A 20,676-nucleotide genomic window follows, 5' to 3' on the forward strand; every position below is an offset into this window, starting at 1 on the left:
GTTCAGAGATAAGTGAAATGTGAACCCTTCTGCCAACTGTTTTTGTTTTTCTCTTCCATAGCACGAATTATCAAAACAAAACAGTGGTGTGAAATGCTTCCATGTTTAGAAGGAGAAGGCTGTGATTTGCTAATCAATAAATCAGGCTGGACCTGCACACAACCAGGGGGACGGATAAAGACAACCACGGTAGGCCACTTGTCTTTCTGTATTTCTTCAGCTTCTCTTTCACTGTAGTTTACTGGAAAATAAAGAGTGAGATTTTTAATTGTGTTTCAGCACAGATATGTAAAGTCTGATGCCTTATAATTAAATTATGTGCCCAAGTGGGCTCGTTGAAATACTTATCCATGCTAACTCAAAGACAGGAAAAATGTGTAATTCCCACAGTTGCTAAGAGTGGGAATTATATACAAATTTACTTGAAAGGGACCGGTGGTTTGTAGAATACTTATATTTAGCCTAAAGACTGTATCTTTTTGCTTTACTGTATGGGAATTTTCTTATGGTGAGGAAGTGTAGGATATAAAACTGAACACATGGGTTCAGTTCAGCAGGGTGAAAAGAAAGCTTTCATCAGGAACTGGGTAGGAAATAGTTTTGCTATTCCCACTATGCTGAAAAAGCAAGTTTCGCACACAGATCTTCAGCTTGCAATGAGACAATAAGTGAGACCTACAGAAAACATAGTAAGAGAGCCCTTCTTTTAGCTTCCATTTGGTCCTAGTTTGGTGATAAAACTTTCAAATATCCGATGTGGTGTCCTGGGTCCACTTGAAGAAATTGTAATGAAGCTGACAGTGTATATGACAGTGATAGTTTCTGGGGCCTAGATTTCTAGAAAGTGTTCTCAAACAACAATAAATTTTTGCCTTCAAAAAGTGGAAAAGGTCTGAAAAGGTATAATAGAGCAATATTCTGATAGTTTCCTAGACCTCTTGAAAAGATATTTTCTCCCTATAATCTTTTTTTTTTCTTTTTTTCTTTTGTTTTTTTTTAGGCTTACAGGGAGCTTGATCCTATATTTAAATAAGTGCAATTTCAAGAATATTTCATCTTAAACTCTACTTGCCATTCTATCGTAAAAGTACTTATTGAGTGAGGACTAAATTAAGGTCCATCATCTCCTGCACAATTTTTCTGTCTGAGCAGGAGATAGACACTAGTGCAAAACCTTTATTGTTTTAGAATGTCTATATTTTGGAAAATTAGTATGCTTTCACTTTTGAAAATGAAAGAAGATTTGGCGATACATTGTGATATATCTACAAAGCAAACTTTATGAATTGTGATCACTGTTTTGATACTCCTGTATTTGTCAGACATAATTTGCTTAACTGACAGCACTGCAAAACTAACTCAGTCTCTGAGGTGTTGCTTAAATATTGTTTGCCTTTAGATCTTTTGCATTCAAGTTATGTAATGGTGACATAAAAACAAAGGTAGGAAATAAGTGTTTGAAATAGTAACAGCACCTTCCAAGGGCAAAGACACCTAATATTATGATAAGCTCGGCATACCAAAAATTATATCTTAAATCTTATTAATTCAGGGATATTTTCTATGCCAAAGGTAAAGCAGAAAACTCATGTACAGTGACACATTTCCAACGATCCTTACAGTTCTTTGATGTTTTATGCTAATGGCATGACTGAGTAATGTAGGCAAGCAGAGGGTCTATGCCTCAGTATCTATCTTTAACAAAGTGATTCAGACTCAGTTTATATCCTTTCAGATTTAACACCAGAAGCCTGGTTCTGAACTTAGTTGTTTGTGTAGCTCTTTATTACTACTGACACAAATGGAATTAGTCATGATTTTGATTAACATCAATAAAATCATAATCATGCCCCATCTTGGTAAAATTATGGCCCTGGCAAGTGCAATATTATTAAACAGACTCTATCCTACATGGAGACATGGTTGTCATTGGTGAGGAGAGGTTCAGCCCAAGAGCCAACTGTCGAGCAGCTCTGAGCATAAGCCCTGATGTAACTTGAAGCAGCTTTCAACAGTTGGCATCACAGATACAGACACACAAACAAACACACACAGTACTTTTCAGTCAAGCCAAACTAGCAACTCAGAGTGTTTCAACAAGCTCTGAATCCAGAAAGAGGGTGTGTGTATGGGGAAACAAAATAAGAAACAACCCCAAGCTGTAAAACACTGTTACGAAAATCAGGAATGTATGTTTGGTCTGTGGCTGCTTGGTTGAAGGGTAAGGGAAGTTTTGGAAAACTGTCTTACATTAACCCTATGAAGTGCATGACTGTGGTAAAACCCATTAAAAAAATAAAATTAAATAAACAGAAATACCAAGAGACATTATTTCTTGTATCAGTATTCTTAGGTCAGTAACTACTGTTGCAGTCAAGTAACTGCTATTTCTGCTCCTGATGAACACACCTTAGTTGCCGGGCCAATACTGGCATCTAAGTATAGCAGAAAGGATTAGCAGTGTCCTGGGAAGGGCCAGAAAAATGGTCACCAGGAACCATGGGGTAATTAATGTCCAAATATATTAAGTGAATTGCTACACATTAAATGTCTAATATTCAGTGGAAATAATTCTTGACCACGTCTCCAGTGATAGAAGGACGAGGTCCTTAATTTGTTATCTTTCAGTTTAAACACACAGTTGTTAATCTAATAATTTCAGGCCTTTCCTGCTAATGTTAGTTTGTATCTTGAAGATACTTAGCAATAGGTCTTGCATTATCATAGGGGTGATATGTAATGTAGTGGAGATATCACTGTTTGGTAAATGCTGAAGACAATCCTTTGCTACCCATGCTAAAGGCAGAACAGTATTGAACTCTGATGGACTGACAGCAGCTGTCGTGACAATACCAATTCTTGCATTCATTTCAGATGCCTGTGTAGAAGTACAATTTTTTAAGTATTGGGATGAGAAGTAGCACATGAAAAGGTAGTACTAGTGGTGATCCTGTCTTGGAGATGAGTCCCTTTTCGTGTGAGAATATACTTTAGGTCATAGAGTTAAACGTACTTCTGCCAAAAAAGGGAAGAAAGAAGATTGTCTTTCCATAATGAGTTTAACATTTAATGTTTTTTCCTATGAAAATACCTGGCAAACAGCAAATGAAAGTACCCTTTTCTCCAAAGCATAAGTGCAATTTCCGTAAGTTGTTTGGAAAGTGCTGCTGCCACTCTATGCTTTGTGTCAAAATTGTTCAGACTTTCTAAGCCAGATTTTTTCAGTGCCTGGCACTTTTTGTAATCACCTCTGGAAATAATGCAACCAAATCGAAATTCTCTCTTCACATGGGTAGCAGTGTTTTATATCCATTTTGTGCTTACTTTGCACAGCTATAAATGACTACACAAGGTGCAAGACAAAGGAGAATCAGACTCAAAGTATATTCTAAATGGATCTGGATGTCACTTCTGCCCTGTCATCCTTTCTACAAGGTGTGAATGAACCAAGGATTTTTCATCTGCTAAGAGGCTTTTAGAATTGAGGATTGACTGGGCTAACTGCCAATCTATATATTAAGCAGCTGACTGTCAATACAAGGAAACAATATGGCAACTTGTAAAAGAAGACGCTTGTAAAAAAAGAAAGCGAGAGAATACTGCACAATTGTTAGCACTTCGAACTTACTAAGTACTTTCATATAACAAATGTTCCTACAGTCACTTTAAAATCACCCGCCTTAAAAAAGATTGTTCTGCTTTTGCTATTCTCTTTACTCATTCAGTTCTTTAAAAAAAAGTTGTACAATTTTTTCAAAAAAGTATGTAGTTTCAATAGTGCCAGAAGATGTCTTCTTCTTCTTTTCTTTTTTTTTCCCCAGATACTGCTGCTCTTTTATATTTCAAGTACAAAATTTGCCAGTGTCTAAATGAGAAGATACACAATGTATTGGCTTTACAGGGGAGATTAATTTTAGCACCAAAGTGTATATATGTTGTCAATGATCCATCACTACCTAATTGTTACTTAATTAATTCCTTCTTCTACATGATGTGGTTTCAATGCATGGAGCTTAACAGAACATTCATGCACCAGTTCCTCAGTAGCTAACCTTTCTAAACCTTTGCAATTTTACTGCTAAATTAGCTGAACTGGGAAATTAAGAAATGAAGAAGCTAAGAGAGAGCTCACAGTGGATAAAAGGTGTAATTACTCTGACATGGAGCTCAGTGCTTAGCTAGTAAAATTTACTAAGGATCTAGCTTCACCAAGGGACGTGACTTTCTTAATAGAGTTTACTTATACACAGAGCAACTTAGCATTCCTTGCCATTAATATAAATGACATGCTGGCTGGGTTGGAAAGGCAATTTGTTCCTTACCCTGAGAAATACTATAGTTGTTTGTACTGGCTGCAATTTAAATGAAGATTTTTCTGCAGATCTTTATCATACACAGACGTATGATAAAGATAAATTGGATAAGATGTACCAGCGTGTTTTTCATCGTTGACTTGCCAGCAATGTGTTCTCATTCATACCATTACATTCAATTTTCAAAGTAAAAAGAAATATATATATGTTACATATTTGTAACATACTTGAGAATTTACTTTTTTTTAGACTGAAGACCAGCTGGAAATGTCCTGAGGCCATGGTCTAGTGGTCTGAGCTTGGGACTGGGAGCCAGAAACTCCTGAGCTCTAATCCCGGCTCTGACAGTGACTCCCTCTTGTGGCCTTGGGTAAGTCACTAAACGTCTCTGCCTCAGTTTCCCCAGCAATAAACATAAGACTGACAATCCTTAACTACCTACCTCAGTGAATTTTGAAGTCCTGAGTTAATATTTTAAGAGGTTTAGAAATTCAGAGTAACTTATACATACAAACATTGTTATTTATAAACGTTCTTATCAGTGATATTTATGTTGTTGTTAGGTACTCACATAACTCTGGCATTCCTGTACTTAGCCTCAGTTATATCCCAGATCTGAGTATTTCTAAGTGTGCATTTCACATCACCACAGGTCAGCTGATTTCTCATGGTCAAGCTGTTTTGGGGAGTTTTTTGACATTCCCCCAGTTCTAGCTCAGTGTCATTTTCGGACATCATACTCACCAAAATAAGCCTTTAGACTGTATGGATTAAATAAGTAGAATGATTCAGGCATGCCATGCCATGTCATATTAAGTTTCCCCCTTCCCCTTTGTGGGGGGGTCAATTTATGGAACAAATACATTATGCATTTGATCCACTTATCAGCAGTTCATCAAGCAAGTTCCCTCACTGACCTAACTGTAACAAGAATACTACACACAGACCAAGATTACAGAGAATATTTTTCATGAGGTTGGTGTATCCCTTCATCCTGATCCAAAGAATTGTCATAAGAAGCAAGCAGGAAATTACGATCCCAAATTTATCATTATTCATGGCCAAGATGGTGGGGGATCAGAATCTTTGGCTATATTTAAGCTGTGGGACCAGAATGCTTGTCCATATACAGGCACAATAGTAAGTCCCAATCTCTTCTCAGTGTTCTTTTTTTCTGTGTTGCCCTCATCATAATGGCATGCCTGCCTCTGCCTTGTGGGGGATTGTTCTCATCAGCAGCAGAGATATCAGGGCTCTGTACTCTCATGTGGCGAGACAGATCATTTCCTCAGCTTGATCCTCTTGCAGATCATCCTCAGTCATGCTCATTCTGAATTTCTTGCTGGATCTCTAGAAGTCGAGTTTAAGAAATGTCACAGTCATTAATGTTACTAAGAAATGTCTCCATTCTTAACACCTGCTGTCAGTCATCTAGACATTCATGATCTCTGAAACCATTGCTTGATGAAGCATTATATATAGGCCTCTAGAACTAATACGGGTCTCAGTAGGGTGATTTTTGATTAATTTGATATCTCTCCTAATAGTCCTAGTGCTCAGTTTTGTATTATAAGAGAAAATATCTATTCCTGATGTGCCAAATCCATGTGTTCCATTGTACACTCTGTAGATTTGTATCACTGGGAATTAGATTCAACTAGTTATTTATTCCATGGCTTTCAAGAGACGTCTATGCTGTGAACAGAGTTTCCACTGCTCTAACTATTTACAGTAGTGTCATCATTTACATATGGGTTATCATTCCAGTACTGGGAGTGGATTCCTTTCTGTTAATTTCCAAGTAAGTTAGCATATGTGGTGGATATTTTAAGTCTCAGCAAGGTTAAAACTCATCTTGCTAATCCTTGTTTTAGACAAGTATAACAGTTTGAGACAAGCTTAAAAGAAAAGAAAATGCTTCTTAACTGGGAGGGTGATTGAACTCTGGAACAGGTTGTCCACAGAGGTTGTGGAGATATTCAAAACCTGACTGAACATGTTCCTGGGCAACCTGCCGTGGGAGACCCTGCTTGAGCATGGGGTTGGTCTAGATCTCCAGAAGTGCCTTCCAACCCCAACTATTCTGTGATTCTGCGGTTTTGTGGCGTGGCAGCTGAAGGCCATGTGGGACATGCTAGATCACAGGATGGCTATGTTAAGCAACTAAATCTCATTCCTCATCTGGTAAACCAGACAGTTACTTACAGTGTTGCCCACTCTTACAGTGGTTTAGAATGCTTTGTGATAGATTGACATTTGTCTGAAAGTTCTGATTTCTTGCATGAATATGAGAAAATAAATTTTAATTTAATAAGTGATTGCAAAAAGAGACTATTTGGAGAAAAAAACCTTGAAGAATACTCTACAAGTTCTTGATTCATTACACACTTTTTAAACACACGTTTTAAAAAGGTAATTCGAAAGATGCCATCTGCCATGTAGATGAACTGAAGGGGACTGCAGGATACAGTGTATATGTGGAAGAAAAAATAGATTTGATGATGCAAATAGGGAGAAAAATGGAAAAGGTTCAACACAGAATTTGAGAAATACTTCTGTGTGTTTTTTGGATACTATTTTCTCACATTGTCCATAGTTAAGGTATCAGAGGTTTTAATCCAGTAGTCTCCAATTCAGAATTTGGTGGGCATAGATGTGGTAGCTGGCTTAAAACTCAAGATAGAAGGTCAAGCAAGAAAACATTGCCCCCAATTTATAGTTCAGATCAGTCAACTAGGACAAAAGATCAGAGATCTCAGATTTCCTTCACTGTATATTTTTATACAGCCTATAAAGTTTCTTTCTTAATCTTCAACTGTAGAGCAGGAAGAAAAAATATTCCATCTACAAGAACAGAAATAAACTTGTGGGATTTTCTTTTTGACACTATAAATCAAAGAGTATATAGTTTAAATCATGGTTTTTTTGTGGGCAGGTAGTGGGAAACTATGAAGGTTGGAAACTGGTATGTCAAACTAACATCAAGAACTTAAAACAATATTAAAAATATTATGCCTCCATTTCACATAGTGTGAATATTCATAGTACAAATGTTAGAAGATGAAGCTGTTACACATATACATCCATTTTGAAACATTTCTTTTTTCAGAATGCCCCCAAAAAGTTCTGTTAAATCATGCAAAATAAGCTATAATTCTTGGACTGAACAAAACAGGCAATGAATAAAGAACATGAAATAGATGTGATAGTATAGGAATTTTGATCATTCTTTTGACACATTATCTTTTAAAATCATACTTGAAAATTAATTCAGAAAGGCCTCTCACATTGAAAACTGTCATTTCAACAAGAAACTGACTGAGGAGCTTTAAACAGCACACAATAATAGTTAAAAAGAGTGTATCAATGTAGGTCAAGGTGGCCCAGGAAGCGACAGATTTGTGAAAGGTCTAATTTTATTTTATTAGGAATCTTTTCAAAAGCATAAAAGTTGTTAAGTCCTTAAGTGTTACTGAAAATCTGTGGAAAGCAGGCACATAACAGACATTTGTGTTTTCCTATATTATCCTGCTATATTTTCATGAAGCATTTGGAATAGAGCTCTGATACTCATCAGCGTTACGTCTATACACAAGTTTCTTTACCCTGCGAACAGACCTGAAGGATAATGTTGGCTCTTTATTAATCTAGTTAACTCCTGCCTGTGAGAGTTTGTTCTTATCTACTTTTCCTGTTCACACGCATATGAGCATGCTAGGGTATGCAGGGAGGCAATTCAGCTTGCAGAGTTATTGTAACAATATAACATCATGGTGAAACCTGTGTTTCAGCAGGGATGAGCAGTCTCGTTACATGGCTGAGACAGAAGGTTGGGAGTGAACAAGTCTGGCTGATGCTTGATCCAAATAAAACCAGACAATGAGGGTAGGACAGGAAAATAAAGCAGCAAGATACAGAGGAAGCGGACCTTTCTTTCAACTAAGAGTTCAGCTTTTAATGGTTGCCTAAACCAATCTAAATCCAGACTGCCCCAGACCCATCCTCCCTCCCCCCTCTGGCTGTACATGGCTGACCTCCGTTTTGGGCAGGCACTAAGTGCTTTTGGAGCTGCCTGGAGTGCCAAACAAGAATCACTGTTTTTGCCAGGTTGGTTTGCAGCCACATCAGCTCCTGAATGCAGTCCTCCAGAGTTGCACAAGTGCTGGCTCAAGGAAGGGCTGGGCATACATAGTTTCTGTGGCAGAGGGAGTAGAACAGGACTGAAATAACCCAGATATAGAGCAGTTTAAATTACCTTGGGCCAAAGCCGATGGGGTATGTCCACCTTTATCTACGTAGTTCCAATGCCTGCTAGGCCATCGGTGACTGCTGCTGGGTATCTAGTTAGTTCCTTCAGCTAGCACTGCAGTGCTTCCCTATTTGCACTTACTGAAGAATTCTAGAAGTCGTCTCTGAGGTGCAAACAAAACATTTCTTTCCCTCATAGGGAATACCTTAATGTCCTTTATTTGGGGGGATATACTCAAAGATATTTGAAAGCCCATATCCTAAACTGAGGGGGGATGCTGTACTATTCTGGAGTGGAGACTTTAAAGATAGCTTCTCTGCTCTCTGATACCTGTCCAATATTCGTCATTTACATTAAAGCATTTACAAACACAGAGACTATACTTTTGAACTTGAATGCAGTCCCTCTGTGAATAACGTGGTGACCGATTGATTTCTGAAGAAATATTTATTTCTACTGATGGATATTGGACATCTCTAAGTACAGTAAAGAAATCTGGATGTCACATAAAACTTAAAGATACGCCCTTGAAAAAATAATTTTGATAGCTGGGAAGCAGCAGGATGTTGCTATGGTGAAAGACTGTTGTGGAGGAACATTCCTAGATCTAGCTGGACATGTGAAAATACAGTTGAAGACAACTAGCAAAGAGCCAGTTCTGACCAGTGAGTCATTAAAAAAAAGGTGGTGGTGGTGGGGTAGAGCCCAGTCATCAGTGAAAATTAGGTATTTAATTTCCCTGTATAGCTAAAAAGAAGTTAGCTGAGAGCTGCAGAGGGTTTAACTGAGCTGTAATACTTGGATGTCTAATGCAAATAATAATTAAGACCTGAATTCTTATGGTAGGCACCAAACTTAGAGGTGATGCACTTAGGAAGAGGAGCATGTAGGCCCAGTATGGCATGTTTAACTACTTTCCTTTAGTACCTGACATCTGTAGTTACTCTGCAGATACCAAGGAAGCAAGATAAGGACATTCACCAAAGTATCTTCACAGAGCAGCTAGAGGAGATGGCAATGCTTCTCCATAAATCACACTACCTGCCAGTGTATCCCAGATTAGGCTTCTTTGCAGTCCTTCTTTTGGAAACTCTTATGCAGAAAGAAATTAATGACTGATGGGTCCAGAAGTAGGGAATAAGTAAAAGGAATCGATGTGTGGCCTAGGAAGAAGGGGATTTCTCTGAGGGAATAGGGAGCCCTGAGTACTGATTCAGCTGCTCCTTAGGCTATTTTTTTTAATGAATCATAAATATGTTGACCTTAAGGGAGGGACTCCTTCCCTCTGGTCATATTTTTATGCTGAATTCAGTGCTGCCCAGGTGACTTGAGCATTTGTAGCAGATTAGGAATCCTCTGACTACTTAGGCAGATTTTTTGGTTGTTAGGCTCATCTCAGATAGTATTAGAGTTTAGTCACCTTGCTTCTCAAACCAAAGCATTTCTGAATATCTCAGGAACTCCTACGCAGCTGTTTAGTATCCTGTGCCATCTCCCCCAGATAATTTTTATTTGAATTTAGGTGCTTTGGGAGCATGGTCAGAATCACTCTTATCACTGTCTGGAAGTTTGGCAACTGAAATCTAAGTTAAGACTTAAGTGGAATTTAAAAGAAGGATATCCATAAGGATTGAAAAATAATGAAAAAAGCCCTAAAGGAGTTAAAGTTTAAGTGATGATAGCTCCTGTGTATATGTAGGTAAAGCACATCCCAATCCCAGAGGATTTCAGAGAAAGCAACCAAACACATGTAGAATTGTCTGCATGGAAATACTTAAAGCACAAAATTGGTTGAACTGACCTAAATGTTGGCTAATAGGGGAGCCAGAGATGAAGCCAGTAACAGTTTGTGACTGAGTCAAGATCATAACATCACAGAGGAAGAGGAAGTGTATCAGGTGACCTGCAGAGACAAAAGTATGGATAGATAAAAATTTAGGAGAATAAAATTAGTGGTTCAGTCTATTAAGCTGTGGAATAGTTTCTCAGGGCTGGAAATTCCAACAATATTTCAGCTCAAAGCTAGCTTGGATAAAGACCTAGAAAGTATACTGTAGGGATCAGTCTTGTATTGTTAAGATATGAAACACATGAGCTGATTGGTCTAATCAGCTGCAACTTTTTTTGATTATTTTTAAAGGTCTTCATAGAAGTCATTGTGGGATTGCTCATGGTACCATATGAGAGGAAGGGCTGTTCTATTCTGAATATCTGAGATAGTTCTGAGTCATCAGACAGACTTAGTATTTCTCACAGTGATTAGTTGTCCATTCAACCACACAGCAGTCTGGTCACAAAAACTCGATAGTAAATTATGCCATAGAGTAATACTTCAGACTGGAAAGGTATGGATGGGTGAGATTCTTTTCAGTATTAAGTCAGTCTTATCCATCCTGTAGTCAAAATTAGGCCTTCAGGAGAATGAGTCTATGATCAAAGAAAGTTTGGTCTTGGAGCAGTAAAAAATGTGCAGAGTCCAGTCTTTAAAAAGAAAAATTGAGAGTATCTCCACCAAATTACAGGAAACAATACACAGATAGTATGTGGAAGATGTTCCCTTAAGGCAGAAAGAACTCTCTTCCTATACAGTTGAAATCGTTAACAGTAACAAAACGGCCGACTGACTGTTTTGAAATAACATGAGAATCAATAAATCTCCACATAGGCCAGATCTCAGAGCACTTTTTTTTTTTTTTTTGGTTGTTCCTTTTCTTTTTTCCCTCCCTCATTTTCCATGAAATCTTGAGAATCTCTTGTTTAGTGTGGCTTTTCTCCTGCAGAGTATTCCTTGTGATCGTTCCAGCTAAAAAAGAATTTGATATTCTATAAGGATGGAAATGTCATATATGTAAAAGTTTAAGGGGTCATGGGGAGACTGATACACAGTTCTCATAACAGTACGGGTAGCCTTCTGAATCTATATCCCTCTAGCTAGTCCTTAAAGGAGAGAGTCACCCCTTTGAAAGATACTTGGACTAGATAGGATGAGGTTAAATGGTGATGTTTATTATGCTGACTCACTGATATATTTTATTAGGGGTAGTATTTTACAGACCTCTGGAGTAATTTCTTATTTTATACATGCAGTGGGTAATACAGCTGGAGATGCATTTGGTCATGCCTTAAGGGATGGTACTACCTCAAATCACAAGATAAGGGATTTCTGTAGCCAAGAAGTGTACAGGGCTGCTTTGGGTGAGAGGGGAACATCCTCTGTGTAACATGCTGCAGTTGTTGGACATACTGTTCTAGCTTGGGAAAGAATCAGGTACAAGTCAATTCTATGAGTCCACTTGGCCTGTGAGGTTGACACATCTGGGGCTTGGACAAGGACACCAATTTTGTGATCAGATTTATTTCTGAGAATTGTTAATTTTGACTTGAATTCATAATTTGGCACAGTCTAAGTGTCTGAGCCTAGGGCATGAGCCAATGTGCCCAACTTTGCTATCCAAACAGAGAAGTAAGTGCTATCTAGATCTACATCAGGACATTGAGTTTTCTCTTTCCAGTGGCTATATAGACAACTTAAGTATCTCTAGAAGACAGTTCAAATCTCTTCAGGCTAGTTTTTTATTCAATGACAATTTAAAAGTATATATATGTTTCAGCGAGATAAGTCTGTAGCCTCTGTTTTAATCCCTTTTGAGTGTCTTATCTGCTGGGCTTGGGCAGACTCTATCCTGTCTGCTCTCCATCATGATTCATGATGTGTATTCCTTGCTGCACAGTGGCTTAGCTTTTGGAAGAAGAGTGAAAAATAGTCTGATTCAGGTCACTTGCCTGGTGATCATGGCATTTTCCTGGAATGTAGGAGCTAGAGATTCAATCCCCTTTGTTCTAAATAGGCCGTAGGGCCCAGGTTCCCTTCCTCCTAAAGGTGTGGTCTAATTGTTAGTTTAACAGTTCAGCAAAAGATGAATGGGCCTGTTGTCATCATCCTTAGTTACCCACAGGTAGAACCATATGTTTTCTGACTTCTCCTACTGGCTTAGTGCCTCATATTCTGCTCTGCCTAAATCTGGGGGATAGCAGAGGAGCCTTAGGTGGCCCTCTCAGAATATTCACTTCTAAGTATGCATCTAAGTATGAAGAATTTAGAATTTCATTAAAATTTAAAATTCAGACTAATTTGAGATACCTAATAAATTTAAGTCCAGAAAGACATAGTAATTAAAAGATTGGATTCCGTAGGTGTAGATGCTTATATCCTAACCTAAGGATTAGGCAGGCTGCCTCATTCTTTGTGTTGTTTGTCAAATAATCATTAAAGGCCTTTTTCTCAGATTTTTGAAATCTGTCAATAGTAAGTTGCTATTTGTGGAAGAAAAGGGGTTTGGAGCCATTAGTAAAATTGAACTCAAGCTCTGGCATATCTAGGCTACTGCAGGCAATCCAGAGCATCAAACTTACATGTATAGAGATGGGGTAATGTGTTTCGTGGAGGTTAGGGGAGTATTGCAAAATGCATTTGTGGGAGGCAAATTCCAAACATTTAAATTTGATGACTAGCTTTAGTTTTATAGCCACATTTTATGCCTTTATTTTTAAGTCAAATCATCACATGGTACTCTCACTCCATGAAACAATTTCACCTGGAGGAGGACAGCCTTTCTTTCACCTCTATTTCGTTTATTTTTTAGTTACAGAGATTAAGCTTATACTTGCACTTTTAAGGTGTGGAAGTCATCCTGTTTTGTTTTATTCTATTAAGCGTAATTCCTTTCATCTCTGTTTTTCCTTTGTGAACTGCTGTCTTATTCCTCTCATCCTTGGTGTAACTAACGCCACAGAAATCAATGGAATTACATCAAGAATGAATTTATCTGTGTATGTAATAATGCTAGCTATTAGGTCCTCTAATTACAAAATGCATGCTTTCTTGAACTGCTGTGTTTCTGTCATCTCCATCATTAATCTCATCCTTCTTAAAAAGTGATAAGAAAATAAGCTCCCTGGCAGATGTTTGTAATGATACCAGTGCATCAGGCCAAGAGTACTTCGGTAGCGTATTATCTAGCTACTCTACTCAAGAGAGTGTGAAAATGTCTCTACCTGCATAATTCAAATGGTCAACTGTTCTGATGTGTTGTCAGTTGGCTATGATGAGACCAATACATATACTCAGTAATGCAGAAAACCACTCCTGTTCCATACCACAGAAGTCACAATTTATTTTTCATTTAGGAAAATTGAAAGAAAATTGGCCCAAAAATTCCTCTGACTGCAATTTTGTGTCTAGCATGTACTTGTTTTGGATTCAACAAATAAAATCAGACTCTAATAAATGGAGAGATATGTTGTCTCTTTAATTATTAACTTAAAGGGAGTGAAGGGAACTGACAAAATCATATTCCCTGTAATTTAGACATCTCAATGAAAGCTAGGAATGCAGTGTTTTATATTGCATGTATATACTAAGTGTGTCAAATTAATGAACTTTAAAATGAAACAAAAAATTTTGGAGCATCTCCCAAAGTGTTGCAGAAGTTGCTGACAAGGCAGTTTATGTTTGAATGTTATTCCTATTAGAAGATACAATACTGAGCACATTTGTCAGCTCTTAATAAAATTGCTGAACTACCAGGAATTTGCATAGAAATAACACAATTTTTTAAAAGGAAAACAAACAAAAAATAGACATGCACAAAACATCTGCCATAGAAATGTCTGTATTCATACAAAGAATTCTGCCATGAAACCAAGCATTGCATAAAAACTTGGCACCGTAGATTAGAAGAGTATTATAGCAGGCTGTAAAGAGTGAAATATCTGCACATCAAGGTTTATGTGACTCTTCAAGGAAATCTTCATTACAGTGTTATAAAGCTTAACCAAAATCATATAATCTGGCTGAAAAAAAAATTACTTATTTGCAGTTACCAGATGTAAAAATAATTTGTTATGTAGTGTATATTACATTACAAATTCAAATGTGTGGTTTTAGTTGTAAAATTGTTCTGTGAACAGTGGGACTAATAAAGCCATATTCTTTAGCCCTTGCAATCCTGACTAGTTTTCCTTACTGCCACTCAAAACTCCAAGAGTCCCAGTCCTTCTCAGAACTTGAAAATGTATCAAGTTCCCTTCTGTGTCCTCCACTTCCCCTCACTGCTATATCATGTGCTCCTTCCCACCTACAAAGTTCTAGCAGATCTCCTATTTGGCCTTCTGGCAGTGTGAGTACTGGTTTGTGCTGGTGGTATATGCTGAGTGACCCTCCAGCTGCAGTTCTTCCCTCAGCGGGAGCTTTAATAAGCATTAATTAATCATTAGTAATTTGTTTATTCTGCCCTGATGCCAAACTTTCAAAGTTTCAGGGACTTACTATTTCTGCAATCTCTATCAAATTTAGTTGAAAGTGGTTTACAGGCTCAAAAGTTAATAGTTTGAGAAGAGCCTATTGAACATCATAAGCAAAAGACAGGTTAGAAATGGGGAATAGTGAAGTTAGTGTGTGTCATTGTTGATATTTTCAGATTGATTTTTATGGACTGATTTTACAAGTATCACATGTTTTTCAAGTCCAAAATTCTCACAGCTTTGCCAGTGGAATGATCTACTGAAAAGGCATAATGGAGCTCACGAGTATTATAAATGCTTCCTACATTTTTTTTATGAGGCCTTACTCCAGGCACAGACTAGTCACAAATCATGTGTAGTTTGTAAAATTTTTGCTAGCATCAACAAGACTGAAGACATATTGTACTGTATTGACTACAGCATCAAATAAGAATCTTCGTACAGCTTTTAAATTGTCAGCATGCTGCATTAATAAAATTGGAATGAGTTTTCTATATGTTTGTTCAAGAATAGCCCTATAATTCCACATTCAGGGAGTAGAATGTTCCCAAATAAAATCTCTCATAATATGTGATTTCTTTTTTAAAGCTTTTAGTGCCGACTTACGAACACAGAGGTAGACAATTATTATGTTGGGAATATAAACCTTTACCCACTTGTAACCACATATCTTTATGCATGCGGACATCTTTTGTAGACATGACAGGCTCAGTAGCCAGCCTCTGCTCCTCCACAACTGGGTCTGGCCTACTGCTGTGGTCCAGCCGCAGAAGACTTGACCTTTATATGCAGTCCACAGTGCCTGTCTCTTCTAGGGCATTCAGCAAAAGGAGCAGAAGTGACCTAACACATTGACTTCATATGACTTTTTCTCAGCAACGTGGAAGCAGGTTCCAAGCAAATCTTACAGGAATGAGACCACCAAGTATCAATTACTGAAAAATATTTTCTCTTCACTTATTCCTTTTCCATGAGAGGAGGGCTAAAAACCCATTCACTTACCTTATTTGCTGATAGTAGGTGGTGAGGTTTCCTCTGAGTTTCACTATATATTGAAGAACAGAATTTGTAGAGCTTATTTCAGTAACATTCTGTTGACCAGCACTGAGTATGTAAGCTTCATCATCCTGCACTGTTTTGTACTTACTTTACTGCATTATGTAAGAAAAATCTAAGGATTTTGCTGCTTAGCATCAATGACCAAATTGCAGTAACAGATGTGGTACTCTTTCACATTCTCTTCATTTGTTTATGTTCTGATTATGACTTTTTTTCCCTTAGTATGTATACGAAAAGGTCTCTTACTGGTGAATAACCAAACATAGTAGAAGAAATTTAACCTTTTCAATAAATGAACAGCACCCATAAAAATAAAACTGAGTTCTGTAAAAGCCCATATTGTGAGTCAGAGATAATATTGCTCACAAATTATTTTCAAGCTGGTTATTCTGAAGTGGCTTATTATCAGCACAGAAAGAAACTGACAGGTTACATTTCTTCATTCACTGATACTATCTTTGAGTACTATGATTTCTGGAATAATCCCTTTCAAACCCAATATGTCATTAGGAGCTGATAAAAGAAGGAAGAATAAGATCCTAGAGCAAAAATTATTAGCAAACCTCTAGAATAGGAGTAATGTCTGTGCTTGTAGCATTGCATGTAGTATATGCTTCAGTAGAATGTTTTGGCTCAGCAGTCACTCCAGAAATCTCCACATGGCTCTTATGCCATAATTGTCATCATGGAATGGGATCCTTTCCTGGTCCTGGCCCATACAGAGGATTCAAGGTGACAGGAGTAGGAGCTGAGCAGGGAGAGCTTGCATAGAGGCCAAGTACATAATTTCTACGATATGCATGCCATCTGCCTCTTCAAAGTTTCCCAGAAAATCTTTTTGAAAGTTTCCTGGAAAATCTTAGATTGCTGAGATTGATTGTTTTGTTCACCACTTTGTGAGCAGAATTCATGTAAGTCCAGGCATAGGCTGTTCTTTAGAAAGCTCCAGTAGAATTGAATTGTGTAAACAGTGTTGGGGAAGACTGCAGCTAGGGCAGAGTGGGGACACCTTTTTGTTTACGATCATGGATTCCAAGAGATTATGGGGCTGTATGAATCTATGGTTTCTGAGAGGAAAGTCCATATTTTCCTTTGTAAGCTGATGTCCTCTACCTCACAAAGAAATAAAATAAAGATCTGAGGAGAACTTTCATGGGAAGTTTTCATAGGAGTGTGTATCCTTTATATACATATTTTAGGGTAAAACAAGTACCCCCTCCTCTTTCTTTTTGTAATGTGATTCTAATTACAGCAACATACAGTAGGCTCTATACTGTGAAGGTTTTGCCCAGAAAAAGGCTTGTAGACCAAACTGATAGGTTGAGATTAATTTCTAGTTTGTCTAGGGTCCCTCTACAGTACACAGAGAGAGACAGGTTGAAGATAAATGGGATGAATGACTTCATAGATGTACCTGACTGTCTCCATGTACTAAAGAGGGATAGCAGACAAAAACAAAAAACAGGTGGCAGAGTTTGGTGAGATGTTTCCCACCTTTACAATCATAACTTTTTTTAAAGTAAACTATGAAGATTAAAATGTTATCCTGTATTCAGAGGCCTTACTGGGTCAGGAAGCAGTTTCAGCTTTTGTTGAATGTGCTTTGCATTTCAGAGGTAACAATAAGTTCAGTTCTCTCTGTGACTTGGAAGCCCACATTCTAGTCGTCTTGGACAAGATGATGGGCTTTGAAGCTGAAGGCCTGTCTGAGCCTTTCATTTATAAAGCACACTGATTCTGAGTACCAAAATCTTGCTTAGATTTTATCAGTTTAGGTGAAGGTGTAAAAGCCAACTGACATCAAGTTGGTGTTGTTTTTTCTCGCAGAACAGGTTGATAAGAAGACATAAAATAGAAATTAAGAAGATTATATTTTCTTTTTGGAAATGAAAATTATTGATACTGAGGTCTTAGAGCCTGTTAATGCCAATATCCCTTGGGAAAAGATTTTATTTAATAGGATATCATTTCGTCTGCACCAAGCCATCTAAATGAAATCACCATTACTATTTATTGATTGATTACAGTGGTCAATCGTACAATGATACAATGTTTACAGTTTATGCCTTAATAACAGTAATCATTGGCATCTCTCTCTAATCTTCCTGAGAACAGTATAACAATGATCTCAACTATACCTTTTCTCTTTGGACTCGTACAATGAGTACTCTGCAGGCAACTAATGAGCGATCTCAGGATTTAAGACCAGCATTTTCCATATTGCATATTGAATACTTCAAGGTATGGTAAATACAAATCCTGTAGTATCATCTGCCAGCTGAAAGATTTCATCTTTCAGACAAGTTTCAAATGAGATCATTATTGGCCCACAGACACCAACCAAGTTGAGGACTTGCTCTGGATCTCCCTTGCTGCTTTATCATGAACAGCATCTTAAATATAAGTAATCTCATTAACACTCTGAGTCCTGTGAAGATAGGACAGCCCTGATAAGGTTAATCAGAGAGCTTTCATCTACAGTGTATGAAGTGCACAGCTAGTCATTTGAGTCTGATTTTGTTAGACGATTATAAAAAAAGGGCAGCAAGCCAGTAGACTTCCCAGTCTGACATACTGCTGTTCTTCCAGAGCTCTTCCCCTCCAAGAGCCTATGCAAGTTGACTTGACTTGACTTGATCGCAGGAGTGGTTTACTCATTCTAGGGGTGGATGATCTATCTTTTACAGTCCTGGGGAAAAAAAAATTCTCTCAAATTAGAATGAGTATGAGGAATGCAGGGAGCACTAGAAATACATAACCAATTTGAGAAGTCTAACAGCTACAGTTCCTTTCATAAAGAATGTATTTTTTGCTACTTCGTTTGCTTTCTATGAGGATATTTTCCTTGTGATGCACTGCACTGCAGTGAAGCCATCATTCTCTTGCCTAGTGGTGAAGAGTGGCCTATATTTTTTATCATGTCTCAGTTGCTAAGACATATTTTAGATAGATTGCACTGCTGTTAACATTTTTGGACATAAAAAGTTTGAAGTTACGCATAAGAAGGATGAAGGATCCATCATTATCATCATCTTAGTAAAAGTCCTTATTAAGATAGGAACCCAGAATGTATCTTATATGTGACTGTAATATAGTATAATAAAGGCAAATAAGCAAGAATTTGAAGAGCCTAAGACTAAGACTCTGTTGGATTAATTTATGTGAAAAATGATACATTTACTTTAAATTTATTTTTGTATACATTTCATTTTTGTCCTTGGAAAAGTAGGTGATGTATCTGAAATACTATTTTAAAGCTTGTCTTCTAAAGAGAAAGACCTGGGTGATAAAGGATAAGTGGTCACAAAGAACTTTTTTTGGTCTTTTGTTGTTTTTCTGAAGAAGGTGCACAGTAGTAAGCTGAAGCTTTCAGAGTGATCTGTGGACTAGACCTTTCCTTTGTAGGTGACCATGGTTTACAGTAACAGTTCTTCAACTGGGAAGTGCTTACTCCCTGGTAGGGTGTCGAATGTACACGTGGCCAGAGAGAGGACCGGTGATGAGGGCAGAGGAGAGGATTTAGCTGGGAGGAGGAGCCTGGGACAGAGATGACGACAGGGAACGGAGCAAACTGAGATGACTTCAGCTGAGGGAGGGAGGAAGGTGGGAAGACAGTGCAACGAGCAGGACAATCTGTGTCTGCTAGGATACCCAGCCCAGTGGCTGCCACTGTGACAGTGACAACTGCAGCTGCCCGGCTGGATGTGGTTGGGAAGACATCTCTGTTTTTTCAGTTTCAGAACTAGATTTCTAAGGTCAGAAGCTGAAGTTCCCTATTTAGCTGCAGACTCCTGAAGCTGAGTGATCATTTTTGGTACACTGGTTCTCTTGTTTTTGAAAGCCTGCAAATGGCATCTTTTTGCCCTTGTTTTGTATCAGGTTTTCCAAAAACAAACAAGATTTTTTTTTTTTTTTTTTTTTGGTGAAGCAGAGGGATGCCTTGGGCAAAGGACATCACAAATTGAAAAAAACAAAGAGGCAAAAAGCTCTTGATGATAGGTTGCTGCCATGGTAGGTCTATGTGAATAAAGAACTGCAAATTAAAGAGGATGTCGAGACTTATTTGTCTGTAGGAATTTTCAAAGCAGGAAGGTTTTTAAAGGCTTAGCATTTCTTTGGATGAACCTCTACAGACCTGAAATGGATCTGAACTGTCTGTTTTAAAAATCTTCAGATGGACATACTCTAATTTAAGAATATAAATCTGTCACTGTTAGATATATTGTAGACTCCACTCTCAGTAGAGGAAGGCTACACATCCTTCTGCAGCCTGAGTAAAGACTTCAGAATTTGATTTATTCATACAAATAGACATTGAATAAAATGGTTCAACTGAAATAAAAATCTAACAGTTACATATTTTCCTGAGCTTTCATTTTTAGGCTCTGAATGAGCTAAAATGGATGATACTTATCACATCTTTATACAAGAACATTGTGAATATTAATTGTAATGTAATTACATTTCAGGCCAACAGTTAGCATCCTTAAGAATAAATGTGACTTCTTAGTAGACATATCTTTATTATTTTCTCATTTAGATTCCAAAACCATTTTCCTAAAAAAAATAAGCAAGCAACAACATTGACTTTGTGAGTCTAAGTAAACTGGGATTTAATATAGGGACACTGATATTCAACAGTGATGTTTAGTTTTTTCAGAACCTTCTGCATTTCAGTGTTCATACCTGTATGTTTTTCCCAGCTTTACTGTATCATTCCTTGTTTAAATTTCTGAAGTGCAGTTTGGGTGA

At 37.6% G+C, this 20,676-nt stretch overlaps 1 protein-coding gene across 8 annotated transcripts in view; it reads left to right on the top strand.

Moving 5' to 3' along the window:
- Positions 1-20,676, top strand: part of TAFA5 (TAFA chemokine like family member 5) — a 481,655-nt gene that overhangs the window by 339,926 nt on the left and 121,053 nt on the right. For 7 of the 8 annotated variants that reach the window (XR_010387614.1, XM_064506183.1, XM_064506174.1 and 4 more), the window contains one exon: positions 62-189. Coding sequence is in view for 7 of the 8 variants with exons in the window: in XM_064506183.1 (XP_064362253.1) it covers positions 62-189 (128 nt within the window). In the remaining variant the exon portion in view is untranslated. Of the gene's footprint in view, positions 1-61; positions 190-4,562; positions 4,676-20,676 lie in introns of those variants that run through there. The other variant, XM_064506210.1, reaches the window with a different exon arrangement.

This window comes from Dromaius novaehollandiae, chromosome 1 (genome assembly GCF_036370855.1).
Source record: "Dromaius novaehollandiae isolate bDroNov1 chromosome 1, bDroNov1.hap1, whole genome shotgun sequence".
NCBI lineage: Eukaryota > Metazoa > Chordata > Aves > Casuariiformes > Dromaiidae > Dromaius > Dromaius novaehollandiae.